This window comes from Microplitis mediator, chromosome 3 (genome assembly GCF_029852145.1).
Source record: "Microplitis mediator isolate UGA2020A chromosome 3, iyMicMedi2.1, whole genome shotgun sequence".
NCBI lineage: Eukaryota > Metazoa > Arthropoda > Insecta > Hymenoptera > Braconidae > Microplitis > Microplitis mediator.
The window spans coordinates 7223717-7243577 of NC_079971.1; the positions used below are offsets into that span (position 1 = coordinate 7223717).

Genomic DNA, 19861 nt, shown 5'->3' on the forward strand with positions numbered 1-19861 from the left:
CTTAAATGCAACTGCTAGCCATTAAAAAATTCAGTTTCCAGACACAAATTCAATATTTCCCGAGTTTTATTATTTATAAAATATTTGAAAAAATCCTGCGCAAAAATTTCTGTGCAGTATAATCTTTATTACAGTTTTTAACTAAAGAACATTTATCTTCCATTAAAAATGTAAGGTGACAATTACTTTATGACAGTCTAAAATTTCCATGGTCATAAGACTCGTAGGTTACGTGTCAAAAACAGACACGTTTACGCAGCTCTAGTTTCTATCGATTTTCTGAGTTATCTACTCTCTACCCCGCCGTCAGTAAGCTCCCCATATTCTCATCTCTCTACCAAATGCTTGTTCATCTCACAGAGAATCCGCGAGTCTGCCTCTGCTCAGCTTCAATGATAAAAGGATGTACCTATTCATATGTAAGGTATGTGTAGGCATCATCGATTCATCGAACTAGAACACCTGATATAGTCTTGCATATTCTCGGACCGCATCTCTTTGCAAAACTGATGTGTGGGAATACAGTCTGTAGTTTCTACAATGTCCTGACGTTTATGGATGAAATGGATCTGTCTCAATACCCAATATAACGAATAGTATGCCAGCAGGTCTTTTATTGTTAATAGTCTATTATAAAAAACGGAAAAACACGTTGGTAAATAGATAACATTTTAATATAAAATAAAAATGTATATTTATAGATATATTGATTTGAAAAAGACCTTTCTTAAAACTAACCGCCATTCTGTGCGGTGTCGTAATATATATTTTATACGCTCGAAAAGAAAGTCTCCTGAACAATCAGAAGTGTTTTTCAACAGATGTTTACTGTTTGCTATTTTAGAAATACATAATTTATAAACATCATTATTTTCACAATAATATCTTTGTACAGAACTATGATTATGAAAAGAAAATTTTGTTAAACGATCTTTAGATAAATGAATTGTCATAACTTGACTTTCACTAAATTTGAAGACAATGCAGTAAATTAAATTGTGAATTAGCTTATCCCTGCTTTCAGCTTGAGCCGCCGTCACTCGTTTAATGATACTTTTGTGCTTATGTAGATGCAATTGTTCAGTGTGAAAAAGAGCTTCTTTTAAGCTTTTGATGAGCTTTCGAAATTTAATCAGTTCTAAACCAAACAACTTTATCAAAGGTCAAATGATTTATCTGAATCCGTTCGAGAGATGTTCATAAGAAATGAAATAATCAAATCTTTTCTGTATTTTTACTCAATAAATTATAATCTGCTGGTATGATTGATCTCGGAGATATATTAAATATCCATTTTAACAAGTTTTGTAGACTATTATGAGAATTATTTGAATCGGTTCATTCAATAGAGAAATAGTTGACGGAAAATTTCAAAAATGACAATTTTTCTGAAGATTGGTTCCAAAATCATGCCGGAGTATTACACTTAAACTCTAGATTGTCACAAGATTCGTTTCAAACGATTCAGTTTTTTCAGAGAGATATCGTTCAATACATATTTCAAAAATTTTGTTTTTGTCAGTTGAATCGTTTATTTGAGAAAACCCATAAGTCATGTTTTTTACGAAATTGGGTTTTTTTCATTTTTGGGTTCTTTGGATGTCCCTCCATAGAAATCAATCAAAATATGCATCAAATCAGCGTTTTAAAAAAAATTAACGGGGTGACAGCAATTTCATTTAATTGAGAAACCCCATAAGTCAATGACTCAAATAAACATCTGCAGTTTTAGTTTTACGGAAATAATTTTTTTTTTTTTTTATCTAAAATTTGCGCTTTTTTGGGAAATTAACTTCAAATGTTGTTTTATTGTTGACTGTTATATGACTAATTAAAATATTTAAATTATAATTTTTTGTAATTTCTGAGTTTCAGAGTTCAAATATATATTTAATACTTCATTTTATGAGTGTAATAAATGATTTGAGTGGAAACATTTAAAAAAACAATGATTTTATAACTTTTTTTTCCCGTTTGGTTGAGAAACCCCATAAGTCAATCAACTTTAAATAATTTTTTCAAGTAGTTTCAGTTAAAAAATTCAATTTTTCTTATTGGAATCTTTTTCAGTGACTCTAATATTATTGTATTCAATTATTTATTTATTATTTTAATGTCAAGTTTTTCCAAAAAAATGTTTTTTGTGTTTCCTGAAAAATTTTGTTTTCTTGACTTATGGGGTTTCTCGAATAAACGATTCAGTTACTGTGTTTTGAAATTGGGCACTCGATTTGTTTTAGAATATCGTGAATAAATATTCGAAAAATTTCTTACTTACTAACTTATCTTCATTTTTCAATGCCGACATAAGAATAAAATATTTGAATTCAAAAACACTGGATTCAAAGTGTATGTTTAAATTTGACGAGCTCAAAATATCTACGGATAATAATATTTTCGAGCCATGTAAGTTTGAACACAATATAAAATTTTGAGATTGGCTCACAGAATCAACCGTTTTTTAAATCTGTAAGTTATTGATTTAAAAAACCATAGTCGTTATACATATGCAAGTTGTTAGATAATGATAACAATTATCATGGAAAAGATCTTTTGACGTTACTATAAAATGAAAAAAAATCGTTTATTGGATAATTTAACCTGCAGATCAGTAGTCTCTACTAGCAAAAAGTTACCTAACGTTTTCTCATCTTATCCTTTTTATTTTTTTAATAACAATAAAACTAAAAAATTTAAGATCTTATCGGGAATTTTTGAGCTTATTCATAAACATTTTATAGGTATACCTATATATGTACCTTATCGAGTACACTGCTAACTTCCTGCTAACTGTGAAGTTAACGGGCTATCAACGTTATTGCTCCGCGCACGCTTGTACATGCGCCTCTTATATTAGTATAGGCCATCAAGTAGTTACGTAGATTAAGTTTATACCTAACGTCCAATGTATTATGAATTTAACTTTTTTGAACCAGCCAATGGTTTCGTTGCTAATTTTACATCCACCTTTTTTTCAATTAATAGTGCAAATTACAATAAATTTGTATTAGAAGTTATTTAATAGTTGAAATCAATTAAAAATATTTAATGTACTAAATAATGCTCTAGAGCGATGAATGGAGCTATAAAAATCGGTTATGCAATAATCCAAATGTCGACGACGGCTGTTTTAACGCATGACACGTGCAGTTAGGTAATATCGCCGTCATCGTCATCTAGATTTTACATCAGAGTATTCAGTTAAAGTATAAACGTGTTTTCATTACCACGTCAATGCATTTTTCAATAATTTTCTCTGCAGTATTTTGAAGTTTGAGATATAAAAAAATTTTCTAGACAATTCAAAATAGAGGATGAAGTTATTAGTGACCATATTAAATGAACCACGTCTTCGACGTATTCTTCAGGTCGAAAATGACGTAAATAATGGGGGAATCGAAATTGTTTGCGTAATGAATCGACTTCTTTATTGTTTTCTGTTGATAAAGTGGATTAACTTTGAGTTCTGGTGGCTCATTGGTGATGGTCCTTTTACTATGAATCGCTGAGTCAAAACTATATCGATTTCGATGAATGAAGATTCGGAACAAGGACTGACAGTTTCAATTTCCGCTTTGGATGAATGATTTACACATACGTCTTGAAGCGATAGATTATTCAATTGTCAAGTTGTGTTTAGAAGATAGTTTATTTATAGTAAATAATTGAAATGTGCTTTTATTAATGATATGATTAATGTGTTTGATAGTTGTAGAAGATTATATAAAATATTGTCATTGTTATTTTGAGTTATGAAAAAATAACAAATTTAATACACTAAATAAATGATTAAATCCATAGACATTTTTTTGAGATTAATTATTTAAATGTCATATAAACTGATAGAAAATAGCATATTATACACCTAGGGAGGAAAGTACGACATTTAAACCCGCGTTGGATTTTTCACCAGACCCGCACTTGAAAGTATGAAATTTTTGCCTCTGTTTGTGGGAAAAAAGTTGTTCTCTTCTATGAGAGAACAAATGATAAAAATTAGCGCATGCGCCATTCTTCCCATAAAAATAAGGCAAAAATTTCAACTTTCAGGCACAGATCTGATGAAAAATCGTATACACACCACGGAAGAAGGTATGGGACGTCACTATCTCGCCTTCGACTTAGGTAGGCAATTACACACATGGGTCGAAATGTCCTACTTTCCTCCCTAGGTGTGTAATATACTATATTATGTTTGCTAGATGGTGTTTTGTTTTTGTATTATTATATTACTGTAAGCCGTTTGTCAAGTGTCAAAAATAAACTTGTTCAATATACTCGGGTTATATTGACAAATCCAGCACGTGTTGCCTCAGCAAAAACCGTTTTGTCTGTTCTCATAAAATTGTACACAAAAATAAATTTATTGTAATGAACACGCTATTTTTTTTCCTTCAACAAAATCGATAAGTTAATTTAATAAGTTAGTTACGAAAAACTATCATAGATATGTACTTATAGAGCGATCTGGAGACATCCCGTGCCTTGCGTGACTAACTATTTTGAGATTCGGTACATAATCTTGTTTTGCCTTGCCCTCGACTTTCTCGGTAAATCGATGACCCAAGGTCGCTGCAGATGTAGATTCTTACTAAACTAAAATATTTAAAACTTTCATAAAAATGGCTTAAATTAGTTTTTCTACATTGTAAAAAGAGCGGTGTTAAAAATTGACTCATTTTAACTCCGCCCGGTGTTAAAATAAAATTACACCGGTGTTAAAAATACCGGTGTTAAAGCGGGGTAACCGGCGTAAAAGCGGAGTAATACCGGTGTTAAAGCAGGGTAAACTGCGTCCGCTTGGAGTATTAACTTTAAAGATTATAAAACACAAAAAATGTCAGTACTTTATGAAAATTAATAAAGAATATCATTTATTAACAAGTATAGTGATCGAGTAAGTAAAAATATTCACAAAATAAAATATTTTAACACTGGTAAAGAATGTCTACACCGGCGGCGGCGTTATTTTAACACCGGTCTAGAATATTTACACCGGTGGCGGCGTTATTTTAACACCGGACTAGAATATTTACACCGGTGGCGGCGTTATTTTCACACCGCTTTCGGGGGTAAATTTAACACCGATAATTTTAACACCTACACCGTTTGGACTTAGCCCGGTGATTTTTTACAGTGTATATCCCAATTCAAAAATTTTTGATATCTGAATTTCAAATCTCTAAATACTATTGGTTTATAATGAGGTACGTGATAAAATCTAGTCTCGTACATACTCTTTTTCTCTCTTATACGCATGGTACCAAATTACAGTATAATATTTGTTGCACTTTCAAGCTTAAAACTTGAACCTCAAATTTAGGCTGCACATAAACGTATCTTAGAACCTCATTTGAAACTCTATGCTCATTATAGAGGTTCAAACGAGGTTCTATTTTTGATTAGGGTGATCTTTTCTTTCACTTTTGAAATTTTTTACTAATTTATTCACGTAAAATCATAACTACTGTTTATTATACCACACTAAAAAAGTATATAATAAACATATGATTTAAAATGTAACATGCTACGTAAACACATATGAAACAACATTAGTTAACCAGTATAATAATATTACTAACATGATTAAGATTTTTACGACTTCCTATATACATTTCTAACAACGTGAAAAGAAACCAATAGAAGGTGCAACTTACACGTTGCAGTACAAGAATAATGAGGTCAGTTGAATAATACAGCTTATCCTTATCATGATGTTCAATGCTTTTAGTCGTGCTCATAATTTAACCGAGAGTCTTCAGTAGCACATGACAATTATCTTAATGCACTTGAGTTTGGAGATTCGCAATTCAAGTTTCTGAATTCTTGATATCCATAACGTGCTCTGGTAAACCCATGATATTAAAAAATGCTCTTTACTTAGTATTCGGTGAACTTTGAAGGAAAATGGTATAACAGAAATTACGAAAATTACTGATACTTTTTTTATTTTTGAATCAAAAGATCTCAAATACTAATTAATTGATTACAATGATTCTTATCTTGCTTCGGTAGTTTAAGATGACAGAAAAAAAGGATTTCTTGATGAAAAAAATTTTTGCATTATGAAAATTTAATATACACGGAAAAAAATGATGCTCAAAATTTTAATATGTTGTCGTTTATTTTTGACTTAAAATTAATATATTTGTATACTAATATCAAACCAGGATCATTATATATTACAAAACGGCTATTGTTTACATTAAAATTTGATACACATAGAAGAGCAAAATTTGTAATTTCGTACATTAAAATTAATATAAAAAAGAATCGATAAATTGGTATCTACAGTTATTTATTACTATTTAAATAAACATAGAAAAATTTTAAAAATTTATCACTTATTCGAGTAATGTATATAATTAATTAATTTCTAATAACGAATAAATAACATTTTATATTAATTATTAGTCAATGGGATAGAATTTATAAAATAAGAGTTGAAAGTTTTCGGTATTTTTATGAGCAAAAAATCAGTATCTAGTATACTAATTTTTCATTTTATTATTTACCACTTATTCGATTTATGTATATTGTAAATTAATTTATAATGATGAATAAATGATACTTAAAGCTAATAATTGATCAGTAATATCGAATTTATAATATAAAAGTTAGTAACTTTTGCAATTTTCGGCTGGAAAAATCAGTATCTAAGATACCAATTCTCAATTTGACCAATCATTACTTTTTAATAGATCTATTTCATAAATTAACTAATTTTCACTAAAAAGTCACGTATTTATATATCTAAAAGTAATAATATTTACTTACTTTTTGAAATAATTGATAGTAGTTTTTAGGAATCTACAAAAATTACTAAACTACTTTGCATTAAGTACATAATAGTACTAATTATTGATAACAGATTACACTTTTTACTATTATTTATTAATTTTTAATTTTCTGGTTTTTCCGTGTATCGATATTTATCAAAAAAAGGTGTCAATTTTTCCGATTGATTTCAAATTTGCACCAAATCCAAGTTTTTGCGGACTCCTATCGTCATACAATTGACCTTAATAGGTTCTTTTGATTGAGAGATTTATAACATTTACATATCGTACATACATTAGTAAAGTTTTTGAAGAACTCGGAACGTCAACTTCTGTTAGAAACTCGGATTCTGATAGTCTATGAATTATTTAAAATTTTAATCCAATCTAAGATCCATTATTTATTCTTTTACAGACATACATACATATTCATACTGCGATTAAAAAAGTGTAAATGCGCTATCAATTTATTTTTATCTATTCATTTGCTTAAATGTTTAAATTCATGCCAGAATAAGTTTTCATGAGCTTTATTTATATATTCTACGAAATCGTTGAAAAATTTCTTCTCTCAACATCGTTCGTCAACCTGATTCCATTTTTTCATTTTTCCACGAATTCAACACGAACTTCTTTACTATTTATAAGTTCTGACATCGTGAAAAATGAAAATTAGCAATCTACTAAAATATTATAAAACATCAGCAAAATTTCCTTGAACTCACTGGTTTTTTTTTCTTTTTTTACTCAGTACTTCAACATTTTCATCTATTGATAAACAATAATTTTAATGAACTCACATAATTATTATTTTAATTACACAGAAAAAAAAAATTTCTTGGCGGCAAAAAAATTTTGCACTTTGAAATGAAAATCAAAATTTTTTTAGGACTAGAGAAAATTTCTGGGCGGGAAAAAATTTTTTTTTGCCCAAGAAAATTTTCGGTTTCAATTCATAATGCGAAATATCGCCAAGAAATCCTTTTTTTCTGAATAGTAATAAATATAAAAAATAATTACATAAGAAACTTTTATTCAAATATTTTGACATATCATTTTATATATTACAATTTTTTATCCTAGCGTCATAACTTCCTTATATTTTTTAAACTTCTACAAAGCGATTTATTTGAGACTATTTTTTAATGTTTATTTTCCATGATAAATTTTTCTGTATCCCGCTGAGATCGTTCAATAATTTTTTAGATAATTTGTTATCTTTCTTTGTCATATTTTTAGATATAATCAATTTGTCTGAAACATTTCAAATATTAAATTTGCGAATTTAAACTCTGAGATTTTCGCGTTCAATTTGAATTCAACTCAGAGATAGAAATGAAATATTTTCACTAAAATAATTATTGAATTTTATTTCTACATGAAAGTTTCAGTTCAATTATGGATTTCTCAATTTTTTCAACTTTCGCACTGGAAATAAAATAAAATCAAGCTGTTAATTTTTCTCAAGCATTAAAAAAAAAAAAACATTCAAGTTGTCTGGAAGAATAGTGATATTTTTGTTAAGTACGTTAGCCTATATATGTGTATAAAACTTGGTAGGGGGTGAAAATGCAGCGCGTGAGTTCGCGGTGGGAGGGACAAGTTCGCCTTCGGTGGGGATGGCGTCAGAGTGGTCGACATCCAGCGGTTGGTCCTCTTTATTGCAGTCAGTCGACAAGCAGACTTTCTCCAAGTGGGTTCTTTATTTACATGTTCGTGAAGTTCAATTATCATTTTTTATCATTACTAATCCACCAGTGATCTTAATTATTTTAAATATCGAAAATACATCTAAAAAATTCAAATTGACTTGAAGCAAAATTTTAAAATTTGCATCAAAATCTATATGTTATGTCTTTGGTGCTTGAGTAAAATTATTTGCATACATTAAATAATAATTATTGACTTCTGAACTTGGGTTATCGAACTTTTATTGTCTGACCACAAGCAAATGATAAAAGTAGATACGGATTCTCGATTCATGACACGAAGAGTCCAGTATCGGTGAGCTTGAACACGCGACCTAGATCAGTACATTGAACTGATCTTCTCTCTATAAAGTAGGTGTGAATAAAATAATTCATCTATTATAATATTATAAAACACACAATAAAATAGCCTACTTACTTGTTAAACCGTGATAAATATATTAGTAGATCTATCAAGATATTTTGAAATTTATTGAGTAACTTTTAGTGAAAGTTTTTGATTCAATACAATTTAGTCTATTGATATTTTCGAGTGGGTGTTGATAACACAAATGAGTGATTGAAGTGATAAAACTTGTGTTTGATTTGAAAAACACAAAAAAAATATAAAGGAAATTGAGTAACTCGTTGAAGTTACGGAAGACAGTACAAAAATTATCGGCAAACTGAAAGACAAGTTGGAGGTCAAAAAAATTTCAGCTATTATGCGTAAAGTGAAGGAAGTGATGAAGAGTAAAACTGTCAGCTGACTAGCAGAGTTATTCCGCGTTCGAGCGGGAGTTAAAGAAACAAATCGTCATCAAGGCGACAGTGAAGATAATCAGCAGAACAAAGATCCCAGGTGCTCGGTAATGACTTTCGGCACGGCTTTTCACACCGACAAATCGGGTTTTGATGATCACTCAGTCATGCATCGGTATAATTTATTTGTTTACTTTTTAATGATAACATTATAGTAATCTTAGTGATTAATTAATTTTTTTAGTTGTTATTTACTGCTATGAATTGTCAATAAACATTTAATATCGGAGGTATCTTGAATTAAATGTTTTTTCTTATTTAATGTTGATCATCAACACAATTTTGTTATGATCAATAATAAGTAAATTTCTACGTGAAAAAAATAATTGATGAAGATTAAAATAATAATGGGTTAAGTTAAATCATAAATTTTCGAATCTTTAAATTGTTTTAGGATTTTAACTTTACATAAAGAAATGATTCGTGTTCTCAATAGTACATTTGGGTCTAAAGAAGAAATTTTTAAGAAATTTTCAAGTCAAATCCAAGTCGACGTGACTTTAATTTGACTTAGTTGACTCAAAATTTCAAGTCAAATCCAAGTCAGACTTGACTTGAATTTAACTTAGTTGACTTGAATTTAAGTCATTAAAGTCAAATCGAAATCAACATGACTTTAATTTGACTTAGTTGACTCAAAGTTTCAAGTCAAATCTCAGTCAGACTTGACTTGAATTTGACTTAGTTGACTTCAAGTCATTTGAGTCAGATCCAAGTCAACGGGACTTCAATTTGACTTTAATCTTTGAGTTAAAAAAGTCATATTGAGTTTAAAAGAAGTTGGTGTAGCCAAAATCAAGTTAAAAAAATCAAATGCAAGTCAAAAAAATTATAGAAGTCAAAAGTAAATCCATTAAGTAAAAAAAGTCAAAATCAAGTTATTTTTTTGACCTGGATAACTATATAAAAAAAATTGATTTTTCGTTTTATTTATCTATTTACATTTAGTGGTTTAATCTCGCTCCAATAAAAAATGATCGGATAATAGGTCTTTTACCTTATATATATATTGTTTTGCTCTGACATATACTTTTCATGTGGGCACATATAACCAGTTATTGAATTCCAAAAAAAACATTACTTTCTTTGTATGAAATTGATAGTAATTAATTATCATTTAACAAAAATTATCTTACGTTCTTTCGGAACCGATCATAAAAAAATATGGTTAGTCATTAGTCATTAGTATTTACAGTATCTTTTATTGATAATCAAAACAATTGAAACCAGTCGATAAAAAATTATGACATGACAAAGTATAATTATATTTACAATAATGAGTATATTCAATTAAAAATAATGTTACCAATAAACGTTACATGAATTACTTCTTATAATTAATATTTCTTTCATTAATAAACACTATAAAAGTTTCTTTATTAATTTCAAAAACAAAAGTATTTGAACATGAGTAAACGAGGCTTAAAAATTAATTTCCAAGCTATTAAATTGTCGTTACCTCAAATTATTTTTAACATAATTAGAAAATTCGAACGAAGTTAAAAATCTTGTAACTATGAGCGGCCATTAACATCATTGGCGTAAATGAACATTAATTGAGACAATGAGAATATTCTCACGCAACACACAACATATCCGCATACGCTATATAAGTACATATACTTATATATATATTATGATTAGATTCTATAATTGGCAAATCATTACATTCAATTATCATAAAATAATCACTTAATTATAATCATAATATTGTTCATGGAGGAACTGAAAACGCGGTATATAAAAGGTTCAAATTAATTATGAAAAATCTTTTGTATTTAATTTACTCTGATATATATGTGTAAATTGAAATGATAAAATCATATGAGAACATTGGTCATGGTTTTTTTTCAGTAGAACATAACATTCATCTACGTCACGACGGAAAAGTTGAAATAAACTGTGTTAGCTATTGTTTTATATCAGTTTATTTAATAGTTATTTTATTCTTTTCCTCAATATCTACTGAAAATTTACTGTTATTATTTCTGAAATATGTTTCTATTTAATAGTTAAATAAGAAATAATAAATATACAGAATGAAAGTTGAAAGCATAAACTTGTAGTTAATATTCTGACTCCAGAAAGTCGTGGTCGTACATCTTGAGCCGGTTATCGACCTCGTCTCAACGCATCTGTTCATAGGGTTTTTTTTTTATTTCTCGCACACTTTTTTAAAAGTTTTTTAGCCCTATTTTTTGCTGGTATACGGGTGTACTTATGTTTTGTTTTCCTTTTCAAATACAAGCGTAGAGAAGTAAAAGCTCCAGTTAAGGCCATCAACAAATACCATTATGCTGTACATTTCCTCGTTTCTATTTTTGTTAAACAATAAAACTCATATTGTTTGCAGTTATGTTCATTACGTTTAAACACAAAAAATTTTCAAAAAATTTTAAGGGTATTATCAGACAGTGCCTCCACTTTTTAAAAATTTTCAATGACTTTATTGTCAATTTTTTTGAAAAAAGTCAACTTTGCTATTTTATTACACGCTAATGTAATAATTTTTGACTTAATATGAACAAATATGTTTCACTGGCTCTATATAACTTCTGAATGGATTGTCAGAACAGTTGTAAATGTGAAAATAGAAACATAAAACAATTATTTATGACAATGATCCAGAGCATTAGTCAACAAAGTTTCGCGGTAGCAGTGATATATTTAGTGACAATGGCAGTATTTTTTTATTCCACGTACTGTGAAATGGAGTCGTACCATGAATATCACTGGCACGATTTTAGAGTTGATAATTTAATTTCAAAGCAATTGTATAAATAAAAGTTGGGAATTTAGTCTCCAAATAAACTTGACGTTGCTTCATTTTTAATAATACTATAATTTTTCCATCAACATTTGACGAGCACTATAAGTATACAGATACGAGCCATTATAACATTTTATCTTTGTCTATTCTTCTTATTAGTTAAGCAATTGTCATTATCCTAAAGGTTGTTATCCCAAATAAAAGACCTTTTATCATCATTATCAACATCATTGTCATTTGTATCTTTATTATGAACATTAGAACTTTAAAAAAACTTTTGTAAAAAGAGCATTAAAATATATTGCATTTGTGAATAGAAGCAACTATTATTTATTGAACAAAAACGAACATCACTAAGCCCGGCAACTGATCATTTAATAATGCAGTTGAATAGGGCAGAAGTACCATTTGTGGCCGCCGCTCCATTTTTGGACATTTAATACTTTATTTTAATTAATGAAATAGTATAATATATAATTTCCATTGTAGTAGTGTGATAAAAGTATTTTTTTTACCCATTTCATAAATTAATTGTCATTGCGTCTTTACAAATTAGTTTCATTAAAATTTTTCAAGTGTCCAAAAGTGGCCAAAAACGATACCTCTACCCTAATTATCAATACAAAATGAAAGTGAATGATGATATCTAAATATATGACGTCGCATTGGAGTTTTTTGGGGGATCCTATTGAAATCCCTCTTGTCTAATGATGTGAAACGACCCTTATTTTTTTGTTGGACCAAATCTTGAGTAATTGATTGACAATAGCTCGTCAATTAACATCAAAACTTTTTCTTGAACTTTTCGGTCATTTTTTATATAATGATTTTTTTTTTAGTATAATATAGTCATATATAGGAATAACGTAATTAAATTACTACTCCAAATCCATTTTTTTTCTTAATTATTTGATGTCAAATATATGCATCGAATAATTTTACTGTTACATAAAATTAGATAATTTTTTCGATTATTTTTAAAAAATTCTCAGAACTAAGAGTATTTCGGATATTATCAATCTGTTCTTTTCCGTCAACAAATTAATACAGCCTTGAGTATTTAATGCCTCTACAATTAAATATTTTTATCTACATCTCTACTGCTGAAAATAAAAAAAAATAATATAATAAAATACAAAATTGTCTCTGTGATAAAGATGATAGTGATCTTGATGCGAATCACAGAAATAAATAATATGATTTATAAATCTACCCAATAGCCTTGATAATTTATTTATGTGTACATTTGTTACTGTCACGGTTCTCACTTCAATTGATCATTGTATACACAACGTTAATGTTTTATCTCCGTTACCACTTGTGATATAATTTAATCAAAAAATTTTTTTTAATCTTCAATTCAAACACTAAACCAAAGTACACTCTCCAAAAATAAAGTAGTGAAAATCAGTACTTGGCAGTGAATAGTCACTTATTGCCAGTGAAAAATATACCAATATTTGAATTAGTGACATACTTTTCACTAGTAAACAGTAAATAGTCACTATTTTCAATATTTCAAATTTAACAGAGCATGAAATCGTATTCGATTGATTACAGTTTTGTAAATTTAGCAAAAGTTATAGTAAACAAATTTTATTTAAAAGTTTATATGATACTTTTTCAACGCGTATCTAGAATAAAACCACTCGAAAACAAAAAAAATGGTTCGATCGACTAATCCTATGACCCATCATCATCTACGAGCTCTTCGAACTTGAAGATAATATTAGACATGTTTTTGAACTCGTTGAACTACGCACTCCCACTCTAACGTCAACTTGAAAAAGATTAAAATCGATTTTTTCAGCTTTGAAATGTAAAAATGTCAGCAATCTGACGTTTGAAAATTGGACTGAAACGAACTATTTTGAGTTTTCTATTAATTTCTACAACCGGTTGTTCAAAATTAATGAATTTATTTTTATTTGAATTAGTAATTTAATATATAAAATATTTACAACATAAACGATGATAATTATCAGTATTTATTAGCTCGTTAGCTTATCATTACGTTGCTTAATAACTAAAGTTCAAGTGGGAGAAAATAAAAAAAATTTCATAAGGAATATAGGCTGTACAATCATTTCGATTTAGTCTTTTTGTAACTTTCATGACGGAAACATAAACTCATATTATTTTAAATATAATATCTAATAGTAAATAAGATAAGAAGTGCTGAGTGAAAATAGAGTTTTTCATTTTTAAATTATTGCTTAGCTGCAATGTATTTCTTATATTCAAATCTGCTATAATAGTTTTGAATAATGTGTTTTTACAAAATTTTTCAAAATAACTGGCTGATTGTGCCAAATAACGATAATGGAACTAGAGTACTGCAAAAGCCTCTATTTCGACGAGAGTAAGTTGAATAATTTTGAAAAAAAAATTTTTTTTTAAAACGAATGATTTAAAATTTTCTCGACTTTCTTTGTAAGAATTTAATTCTACATTATCTTTATGATTTGTTATCACAGCCACTTTATTTGTATTAGTAATGAAAATTTTTATCGAGACTGATAAAAAAAAGTCTCATCTAGAAAAATTAATATTTCATATTTTAATTAAAATTACATATTTAATATAATTTCCTGAGAATTCTTAATAATTAAATTATCTATTTTTTCTCATAATACTCATAGACAAAAGGTTTCTTTAATACCGTTTATAAAATACCTTATGACCGGAAAAAAGTTTAAGTATGTAATTACAGGCTCATTAGCTGCGTTAAACAAAGAAAAAAATCGAGGGAAAATATTCGAGAATAATCACGCTTAGAAGAAATAAACGGAAATTAGAACAAAAGAATAAAATCTTTATAATTTCCATCAACTAAAACAGGGAGTAATTGCTAGAAAAAAAGTTCAAGTACCTGTGGGTAGTAGTTAATTGATTATAATTTTCATCGGCGCAATTACTTATGATACCGCATTACTTAATTAAGCTATAGCGTAATTGCTTCACTGAAGTTTTATTCTTTTAAATTTTTTATGGGTTACTGTTCAAAATCAATATAGTTTTTTTTCAATATTATTTTACACGCAGATGTTATAATTTTATCGGTTTTAAATTGCCACCCATCCCAAAGATAATAGGACAGTAATATCAAACAAAGTGAGTTATCCTGTTTCAATCCCAAATAGTGTTGTCAGCTCATCAGCAAAAAATACTTTTTTTAAGTATATGCTTGTACAGTACTGAGTAAATATTTGTCTAATTATAGCAAAGATATAGGGGAGGAGGGGGCAAAGTGGGCCTCTTAAAATTTTCAAGACTTCAAAAAATATGGGGGCAAAGTGGGCTCCTCAAAGTTTTCTATACGCCAATAAATTTGGACGGATAATAAGCTTATCTAAATTTCTTATATGATAAGGGCTAAAATAGACCACCAAAACTGTTCATTAAATATAATTTATTAAGAAAGTTAAAGATAATAAAATTACGTTGTAAAATTATATCGCAGCAGACTATTAAAATGACTTTTATGTTATTAAAATACAATTGTTTTATAGTTATTTGCAAATATCACACGTGTAAAGAATAAAAAATATCAAATCCGAAATTTTTTGGAGGGCCCACTTTGCCCCTAATTTTCGATTTTTAAATTTTAATGGACGCAGCATAATGGAGTGAAAATAAGTATCAAGGGTCTAAAAAGAAGTAAAAGGGTAAAAAAAATGAATGATATTATAATTAATTTCCTTAAGGGGCCCACTCTGCCCCGCCCCCCCCCCCTCTTCTCTACTCCTACCAATATTTTTTTAAACTAATTATAAAAATTCTAAAATAAAAAAAAAAATATTAGTTGGTTGAAGTATATCTTTACAATGATAGAATAAAAATCTACTTGGTACACCGTAAAAAATTTTGAGTCCGCGGTATGTTGTGATTTGGTATTAAATTTTGAAGTGTGAATTAGAACCTTCACACCATCAATGGTATAACTGTTAAATACTTCTATCAATAGAATCATTAATTTATCAACTTTGAATTTTATACATATATATAGAACATACATATATACATAATTTTCAACTACAGATTATATGATCGGGTAATATTTAAGCCGATAACACCGAATGGTGTCAAAGAAGACACTCATACCGTGTTAAAAGTACACCGTAGATTTCACACCGTCAATTCACACCGAGCAGGTCAAAGTCCTCGGGAACAATTTTCACACCAAAAATTGTTTACAGTGTACAATAGAAGCATATATATACTTAAAAGAAGTGTTTATACTTGAGAAGTTTTTTTTTTCTAAGCTCATCAAACGGTGATTTCTTGTAATACGCAATTTCTTTGTTACATCTGTACAACAAATTGTTTTTACTCAAAACATATAACACATATACTGTTTGTTGTAACACATGATATAATTTAAATTGTAATGTTTACACATTGGATTAAAACCTTTTAATCTAAATTCCATTCATAATAAAATAGCTTTTATTGTTCACAATCGGTAACTTCGAATAATATTTTATTCATAAAAATTGAATTTTCGAGTATGAGTAAAGTACGATTAATGTTTCACAAAGTATGCAGTATAAGTTCATGTCAAATATTATTATGATAACATATATTATGCATTAATCACCTAATGCAATATTAAGTGTTTCCATTCCATTATTAAAATTATGAATTTATCATGTTTTAGATGTTAAGATAACTTATTTTACCTTATCAATTATCACAATGAGTATATAAAGACTACAAAAACACTTTATGAAATTAGAAACATTACCAAATTACTATATTGATATAGTGTCAGTATATACTCACGATATATATCACGATTCTTATGAATAACTATAAAAAGTGTTGTACAGAATCGTTAGTTATTTGAATTTTATTATTATTCGCACATGGCTTGATAAAATATAGAGGCTATGTAAACCTTATATTCTATTTTTGAATAAATTATTTGATCAATTGTTACTTTTACATTATCAACAATCACGTATATATAGTACACTAAAAAGTTTTGGGTTGACTGTTTTGCCAAAGTTCCTGTATTAATTTTGTGATATTTATATCCATGCTTGGAACACAATCTACGCAAAGCTTATACTGAAAAGTAAACGTGATATTTAAGTTAAAACCAATACAAAAGTATGACAAATAAGTCTACCGACGAATTTTATTAAAAATTTCTTACTGCGTATAAACAATGATGACAAATATTTTTTATTTTTACAGACCTAGTACGGTTTCAGGAGAGGAAGGAATGTTAACCGGAAGTTTAGGAGCCAAATTAAAATGTTCATCACCGATATCACGACTGAGAGTAGAAAAAATCGAGGGTGGATTGATGGTTGCTGGCGTTGTTATAGCAGCGAACTGTCAGATTGCACTTCCTGCTTTCGGTTTTCTCTTCATGTTTGTCGGAGCAGTTTTAACTGGTGAGCAACTTGTCCCATTTTTATATCTCTACACTTAATATATGTACAATTTCTTATCTTTTTAAAAATTAAAAAAATACAAGCTATGTTTTTGGCAGTAAAAACGGTTCTGTTATCAAGTGTATCATCAATCATGCATGTAAAATTATGTAAATGTGTTTTTTTTAACTAATTATTTTAAATGGAGGTTTCATTTTTATTCAAATATAGTCTCGATGTTTGAGAATTGAATTACAATATGCAAATTAGTTGGAAAGCTCTTGAACACATCTACAAGTTTTGATTATTCCCTATTGAAAATTTTATAAGTTTCGTTTATGTGCAAACTTTATATAAAATATGTTGCATAAGTTGTTCAATCAACATACGTTATTATTCTAGAATGTCCGTAAACAAAAACATTAATTTTGATCTCATTGTTTTTGTTGTTAAGAAGAAAAGTTATAGTTAATACTCATTAAATTGCATACCTTGAATGCGAAGTGGAGAGTTAGCGCTTTCTTTCTTTCTTTATTTCTTTTTTTTGTTAAATTGAACAATTGTTATTATTATACTGATTTAGAGGACATTGGCTGATTAGTCATAAGCCTTATAAAGAAATTGCTGACCTACGTGAACTTCTATTTAGTGATTAATAATGGTTAGTCATGTGGCATAATGGCTGACAGTAATTAGTTCAAATCATTTTTGTAGCACGCACTCGAAATGTACGACATTAAGCGCCTACATTGAGCACCCAAGGAGCACACTTGCCTTTGTGACATCTATAAGATATCAGTTTTTAGGCTACTTTTTGACATATCGAAAAGGCAGCGATATGTTGACAAAACGATCAGAAATTTATGTCACCGAAAAAATGTCTACTTAAAAGACTTAAGTGACGACAAAAATTAAATTACAAATAGTGGTAAAATAAGTCATCTAAATGACTTTTTAGTTGAAATAAGACAGGAAAAACAACACAACTCTTCTCTGTGTACGGAAACAACATTTGCATGTCGTATTTATGCCAAAAAAGATGACTTTGGGACAAAAAAAAATTATCTTATCCTTTTAAAAGACATCTTTAAGACATCTTAAAGTAGTCTCTGAACTACTTGGGCAGCTTTAAACATTATACATAACAGCGGGTAATAAAGATGAACTAATCGTTCGAATTTTGACAATCGAATTTCTTAGGCGGTGATTCTGACCAAAATTAAGGTATCCGCTGAAGGTGAGGAGGGCTTCGGGGTATCAGAGAAGTCTTCTAGAAGAACCCTAATACATAGAAGTGAAGGAAAAAACTTTTTTTTCTTAAAACTGACCCCTAAGTTCTAGATTTTGAATCAATTTTCTATCGAATTTCTTAGACGGCGATCCTGACCAAAATTAAGGCAACCGTTGAAGGTTGGGAGGCGTTCAATATAAAGCATAGAAATGATTTACGGTGAAAAAATTTTATTTTTAAAATCCCGTGAAAGTAGAGTACATTCGACGCTTCGCGTTTAAGGTGTGCAAAAGTAATTCTTGTACAATTTCTCTTAAACTATTTAATAAACTTGTATCTGTTTTACGGCAATTGAAGAGGCTTATTGAGGCTTCGATTTTATCACACACTGATACAAATTGGATCAATAATTTACTAGATAGATGACAAAAATTGTTTTTTAATGTCTATTCTGTGAATTACTTGGCTTATCGGCTTTAAAATCTAGTGAGATTTAGCGTTTGATAAACACTTTTGCTCGTCATAAAGTGCTTTCGAATCGGTTGATTTATTCTCGAGATATACGACAATTAGTTTACACAGATACAAAAGCACACACACGTTTGTCTAAAAATGGACAGGAACGATTCTTCAGACCTTGAAACATCGAGGCCCGTTGAAAACGTAAGTTTTTAAAATCAGAATGAACTCATGACTTCCAGTCGTTTTTTAAAAAATTTTAATTTTCGAAGCGCGAAGTAAAAAATGTAAATGAATTCTTCTATCGGAAATATTATCTTATTCAAATATATATTAATAATAACAAGTTCTTATATTTAATACAAAGAACATCCTTGTACGAAATTAATGCAGCAAAAATAAGTAATACTAAAAGATGTTTCACATAGCAAGCTTAAAATTTATATAATACAACATAGTTACTCCTTTTACTGATGAAAAAGAAGCAACGAAGATGTAAGAGCCCCGAAGGACTTTTGAGACTTAGAACAAAAAGTGTGGCCTGGGTTACTAATGATAAAAGAACTGAAACCTCACAGCAACAAGCAGTAGCTTCCAATATTATATCCATTGATCTTTGAAACCATACGAAAGTACAAAACATTGTAGCTTTTAGATTCTCATAGCAGAAAAAACAATTCAATTTTATGTGAATTAGAGTTTTTGATGTACGATTTTTGAGAAAAAAC

General features: G+C 28.7%; 1 protein-coding gene across 3 annotated transcripts in view; it reads left to right on the top strand.

Moving 5' to 3' along the window:
- Positions 1–19861, top strand: part of LOC130664716 (uncharacterized) — a 56607-nt gene that overhangs the window by 3995 nt on the left and 32751 nt on the right. Inside the window, exons 1-2 of one of the 3 annotated variants that reach the window (XM_057464785.1) lie at positions 8826–9404; positions 17262–17464. In XM_057464785.1, the coding sequence (XP_057320768.1) occupies positions 9340–9404; positions 17262–17464 (268 nt within the window). In that variant the 5' untranslated portion in view covers positions 8826–9339. Of the gene's footprint in view, positions 1–8825; positions 9405–14269; positions 14422–17261; positions 17465–19861 lie in introns of those variants that run through there. The other 2 variants (XM_057464784.1, XM_057464786.1) reach the window with 2 other exon arrangements.